Below are 6,000 nucleotides of genomic sequence, written 5' to 3'. Positions count from 1 at the left end.
CCCGCTCCGCCGCCGCCGCCGGGTGAGTACCCGCCGCCATCGCACCGGCACCCGCCGCCGCCCGCCCGCACCGCCGCCGGGGCACCGGCACGCACCCGCACCGCCCGCCGCGCCGGCCGGGCCGCGGCTGCATCGCCCCCCCGGCGGGCCGGGCCGGGCCGAGCCGAGCCGTGCCCGTGTCCCCGCCGCGTTGCACGGCCGCTGTAGGTGGGTGGGTGGGTGGGTGTGTGTGTGCGGACCCCCTCGGTGCCGCCCCCCGGTTGCGGGGTGCGGGCGGGCGCATGGCCCGCTCTTGTCTCGCAGCGCCCGGTGTCACTCGTGTGCGTGTTTGCATGTGTGTGTGTCACCTTGTGCGGGGTGCGTTTCTGCGTGCGGTGTCCCCGCGTGTCCCCCCCGCAGGATGCCCCGTGTCAGGTGCTCCGTGTTGGGTGCCCCAGCAGCCGCCGCAGGGCTCCCGGGGAACGCTCCCAGGGAGAACCCGCTGGCCTGGGCCTTTCCCACACCGCCGGGAATTGCATTCAAAGCCATTAGCCCGGCTCGCCGCTAACCACATCGGTGCCACTGGCACCTGAGCCACCTTTTAGAGTGACAGGGAGGGGTGGGTGGCACTCAGCGAGCTGCTCTGCTGGGGTGGTGGTGGTGGCTCGCAGGGCTGTGGCCAGCCCAGTGCCTGTTAATTTTCCCAGAGAGGAATATGTGGAGCATCGGGCGAGGGCTGGGACGCGCGTCCCTAAAATCGTGTGGTTTCCAGCCGGCCTGTGAGATGCAAATTGTCTGGTCAGCCAGTGCCAGAGCTAAACTTAGGGCAATTACAGGAGCGTGTGGGCACATGGCAGTGTATTCCTACACCCCAAGGCTGGCCCTGGCGCTGGGGGACCTCTGCCCACTGCCCCATTCCAGCTCCCATCGGGATCTGGGTGTTCCCACAGCACCTGCACCAGCCCTGGACTTTGCCCCTGACGAGCTGTGGCTCGGCCCTTCACCTTTGCTGTGGGCTGGGCCATGCAGGGCACCAGGCTGTGAATTTGGGGCCAGATAAGGGTGATGATGAGGCAGCTGTGTGCCCTCCTGTGCTAACGGGGCTGCAACCCACCTGACCCCTCCAGCTGGTCATGGAACCACGTCCCACCTGGCAGCCCTGCCAAGATCCTGCCCCATTACCTCTAGGTCTATCCTGTAAGACCTCTTGAGCTGTGTCATTCCCAGCTTTGGGGCGAGGCAGGTGCTTGAACCCCATGCACCCTCCTGGCCTGGGGTGGCCCCTCATAACCAGTCTGGTCCCCCTTTGCTGTTGGACATGGGGTTCCTGCAGCAGGAGGGCCTGAAATCCTGCTCTGGGGAGAGCCTGGTGGCACATCCTGGCTGAGTCAGGTAGATCCGGGATTGTTTTCCTCTCGACACATTCCAGCATTGTCCTTAAGTGAAGGCACTGCAGAAGGATTTGGAAACCCCCTAAATTTCCTTGTTCCGTGGAAAACTTGTGTTCAGCAAGGAGCCATCACGCAGGTCAGCTCCCACTTGCCCTGCATAGGAGCTGGCCTGGCTGCTTGGAATCGCTGCCAGCAGCTCCTGTTCCCTGGCATGGAATCATCCCTTCCTGGCTGGGCACAGCCAGGCCATGAGCTGCCCCAACACGGTGTGCCCGGGGAGGGCACAGCCACCAGCTCGTGTGCCAAAGTGGTGTGGGAGCAGAGCCCCACTGCCAGCATCGGGGAGCAGAGCAGGGAGGGCAGGCGAGCGTGGAACTCGCCGTGCAGGTCCCTGCGCGGGAGCGTGTCGGACGAGATTGCGTCTCGAGGAGGGAAGGAGTGGCTGGGAGTTTCAGTGAACGCCTTCCTCCCTGCCTGCACCTCCCCGGCGCCCTGGCAGGGACACAGGGGCTGCTGGCTCTGCTGGGGGGACATGGGGGAAGGTGCATCCAGCACCTGCTTGGGGGCTCAGGGAGGGTTTTGGCTTGGGGAGCGTTGAGATGCGTCTCCCTTTCTGCCATCTGGCCCTTGCAAGGTGATGTCCTCATCTTTGCCAGCCCAGTGTCACAGCAGCATCCTCGCGTGCGATCCCAGAGCGCCGGCGGGTGCCTCTCCCTTCCCTGTCAGGGCTCATGCTCACGCCTGGCCGAGGGGAGTCCCGGAGCAAGCCCGGGCTGAGCCAGGGAAGGCGCCTTGGGTCTGAATCAGAAATTCAGGAGCCGCTCGGCTCAGCAGCCTCCTCCTGCTCACGGCATCGGGCTGCACCCATCCGTGGCGGGAGGCTGCTTGGGGAAAAGGGAGCAAACCACAATGGCACAACACACGGGCTGGGGACATCAGTGCAGGGCGGAGGCTGCGGTGCTTTCCCCAGCTCACAGAGTCCTGTGTGCCTGCCCCACTGCTGCCTATTGTGGCCCTGAGTGGGGCACACGTGGCTGCGGCGGTGGCCGCCAGTGCTGCCTGATTAGCGATGCGGCTGGGAACGCTGTTCCCCCTTTTTGTTGAGCGTACAAAGGCTGGGAGGCAGCCTGTGTGCCGGGAGAGAAACCACCGAGGACAAAGAGCGCGCTGGCCGCCCGGCTCCTGGCGCCCTGGCTCCAACCAGCACCTGCCTGGCGAGTGGCTCTGCTCCCAAGGGACCCCCAGGAAGGATCCCTGCAGCCCCCTCCCTGCCCCAGGTGAGCACTGGGTGCTGCCAGGGGTGCAGCCCTTTTGTGCAGCTTCAGGGATGCCCAGGAAGTGTGGTAGCAGTGGCACATGGCACACAGCGGGGACAGGAGCAGGTGCAGGTTCTCTCCCTGCCATTGTCTGTGCTGAGGTCCTGGCACAAGGGAGCAGGCCCCAGGATGGCATGGCCATGGTGCCCTTTGTGGCAGCACCTGCTGTGGGCATGAGAAGGAGCTGTGCTGTCCCCTTGTTCGGGTCAGTGATCACCCCACAGCCAGCAGTTCTGGGAGAGGAGAAAGGAAGTGGGGTGTTTTCATGTGTTTTGGGGCCCTGCCCTGCCCAGGTCCTGCCATGGGTCTGGATAAAGCTCCAGTTGCTGCAGGGAGGGCAGAGCAGCCAGAGCCCTGGGGCTGGGTGGTGTGAGCACAACTGTGGCAGCCCTTCTGGCCATGGCCAGGAGCCTTGCAAGCCTGACCCTGTCCCTCAGGCTGCTTCCCCTCACTGCCCCAGAGGTATCACACACCCAGGGCCAGCACTGTGCCACGGCTTGCAGGGCTCTGTCCTCACCTGCCCTGTGGCCAGGCCTCTCCTGGGCACGTGTGCTCCTGTCCCAGCCCCGAGGGCCAGCGAGGTTCAGGGAGTTCCCTGCCATCCCTGGATGGCTTTGTCAAGAGGAAAACGGGTTTCCCTTGTCCCACTGGGTGTGTTCAAGGGCAGTGCAGACCATGTGTCCTTGCAGGGAGATGGTCCAGGCAGTGATGGTGATGCAGTGCTGATGCTGTGCTGGAGCCAAGGTGCAGCTTGGCACAGCACAGCACACCCGTGCACCCCAGGCAGAGCTGCACTGCCCGTCCCTATGGCTGCCCAAACCTCATCCCCACACCCGTCGGAGAGCTCTAAAGCAGATGCTTCAAACGTGGGGAGCTTTCCTGTTGTCCTTTGTGCTGAGGTTAAGTTCCTGTGCAGTTTCCTGCCCTGTTATATATAGCTGTCAGCCCGTCCTGCAGGCACTGCCAGCCGCCTGCTCCACTTTGGAGTTGTTTATCCACAGCCCAAGCGCTCGATGCAGCCTGAGGGGGGGCCACCAGTTACCCCAGGGGCAGAGGGGAGCCCCAGCCCCCCGTGCAGGGTGAGGCTGTGGGTGCCCCCAGGCGCTGGCTGTCCCCAGGCACTGGGTGCACACGGGATTTTCCAGGAGTTTTCTGCCCAGCCACGGTTTTCCCACTGGCACTGGGTGCTCCCCCCGCTCTGCGCGGGATGCCCAAATGAAAGAGCCTCTGTTCCTGGAGGTCGCCGGCAGCGTCACGAGCCTCTGCGCCGCCCTGGCTAAAATTAGACACTTATCAGTGTTGGGAGGGATGTGATTTTACAGGTTCCTGTTTATTAGAGCAACCTTCGCTCCAGGCCGTGTTTCCGGCTCCTCCCTGGTGGGGATTCTGCCCACGGCAGCCCCTGTGGTTTGCGGTGGCCAGAGCCAGGATGAGCAGCAGAAAGGCCTCTGTTTCCTCAACAAGGGGCTTTTGAACAGCAGGCAGGACGTTGGTGGCTGGATGGGATGGGGGTTTTGCCCTGGGGAATGTCCCTGCCGGCAGTAACTGCTGCAAAAGCCACCAGGATATTTTCTTCCCTGCCCACCCATGCTGCTCCAAAACGGTTCCTGAGCTGCTGAGGGTCTTGCCTGCAGTCAGCCCTAGTGCCAGGCACTGCCAGGCTTCTGGGCTTCTTTTGGGGTGACCCTGGGGGTACAGGGTCATCCCTGTTGCATCCCTGGGGCTTGATGCCCAGCTGGGGTGAGGACACATCGACTGAGGCAGTCTCAGCCCTGTGGTGCTGCAATCCCCAGGGAGGGTGGGAATGCTGGAACATGGCTCAGGGGCTGGGGGTGGCAGCTGGCACGACCAGTGGGGTGGATGGAGGGGTGGTGGGTGGGTGTTGGCTGTGCTGCTCTCTGATGGCACCTTCCTGTCTGTCCTTCTGCACAGGCGGCTGTGCCGTGACCGGCGCCCCAGCCCAGTGCCCTGCTGTGGGGGGCAAGAGTGCCCCAAGCCTCCATCCATCATGTTCAACCTGATGAAGAAGGACAAAGAGAAGGATGGGGCCCGGAAGGAGAAGAAGAAGGAGAAAAAGGAGCGAATGTCAGCAGCTGAACTCAAGAGCCTGGAGGAGATGAGCATGCGCCGGGGCTTCTTCAACCTCAACCGTGCCTCCAAGCGGGACTCCAAGACCCGCCTGGAGATCTCCAACCCCATCCCCATTAAAGTGGCCAGTGGCTCTGAGCTGCACCTCACGGACATTGACTCTGACAGCAACCGGGGCAGCGTCATCTTGGACTCAGGCCACCTGAGCACGGCCAGCTCCAGCGACGATCTCAAGGCGGACGATACCAACTTCAAGGGCTCGGTGCTGCAGCGGGCAGCCAAGTTCGGCTCCTTGGCCAAGCAGAACTCCCAGGTGATTGTCAAACGCTTCTCCTTCTCCCAGAAAAGCCGGGATGAGAGCACCTCAGAGACCTCCACGCCCTCCGAGCACTCGGCAGCCCCCTCCCCTCAGGTGGAGGTGCGCATGCTGGACGCCCCACTGGACAAGCAGGGGGCTCCCCCCGGTCAGCCCTGCGCCCCTCCTGCCGCCTCCCTGCGTGCCAGGGTGCCGGAGCTCATCGGTAAGAAGTTCCCCGCCGAGCTTCGGCTGCCCGCCCTGGTGCCCCCGCAGCCGCCCACGCCACGGCAGCTGGAGCTGCAGAGGCGCAACACGGGCGATTTCGGCTTCTCCCTGCGCCGCACCACCATGCTGGACCGCGGCCCCGACGGGCAGGTGTACCGGCGCGTCGTGCACTTCGCCGAGCCCGGAGCCGGCACCAAGGACTTGGCCTTGGGCTTGGTGCCGGGAGACCGGCTGGTGGAGATCAACGGGAGGAACGTGGAGAGCAAATCCCGGGATGAGATCGTGGAGATGATCCGGCAGTCGGGGGACACGGTGCAGCTGAAGGTGCAGCCCATCCTGGAGCTGAGCGAGCTGAGCCGCTGCTGGCTGCGGGGCGGCCAGGGGACACGCCGTGCTGCCTGGGATGTGAGTAACGCTGTCCCCGCCGTGGGCACTGCCAGGCCTGGGTTCTGCCAGTGCCAGCGTCCTCATGGGGGTGTTTGGGTTGGCAGGGGCTGTGGGAAACAGTGGGCGCTGGGGCTGCTCCAGCCAGGATGCACAGGGAGGAGTGGGAGGCTGTGGCTGGGATGCAGCAGTGATGCATCAGGTCTTGCAAATCATCACCGGGTGGGTTTTGCCCCCCAAAGCGCTCAGGGTGCTGTTGGGTTAGGTTTTCCTCCTGCTAGAGGAGAGCCCAGCTCTGCGTTGCCTGCAGGAAGTATGT

At 64.1% G+C, this 6,000-nt stretch overlaps 1 protein-coding gene across 6 annotated transcripts in view; it reads left to right on the top strand.

Moving 5' to 3' along the window:
* Positions 1 to 6,000, top strand: part of MYO18A (myosin XVIIIA) — a 37,005-nt gene continuing 31,005 nt past the window's right edge. For all 6 annotated transcript variants that reach the window (XM_058037422.1, XM_058037421.1, XM_058037420.1 and 3 more), the window contains exons 1-2: positions 1 to 22; positions 4,619 to 5,702. In XM_058037422.1, coding sequence (XP_057893405.1) covers positions 4,695 to 5,702 — 1,008 coding nt within the window. In that variant the 5' untranslated portion in view covers positions 1 to 22; positions 4,619 to 4,694. The remainder of the gene's footprint in view (positions 23 to 4,618; positions 5,703 to 6,000) is intronic.

This window comes from Melospiza georgiana, chromosome 19 (genome assembly GCF_028018845.1).
Source record: "Melospiza georgiana isolate bMelGeo1 chromosome 19, bMelGeo1.pri, whole genome shotgun sequence".
NCBI classification, from domain to species: Eukaryota; Metazoa; Chordata; class Aves; order Passeriformes; family Passerellidae; genus Melospiza; species Melospiza georgiana.
This window is presented reverse-complemented; position numbering and strand designations above follow the sequence as displayed.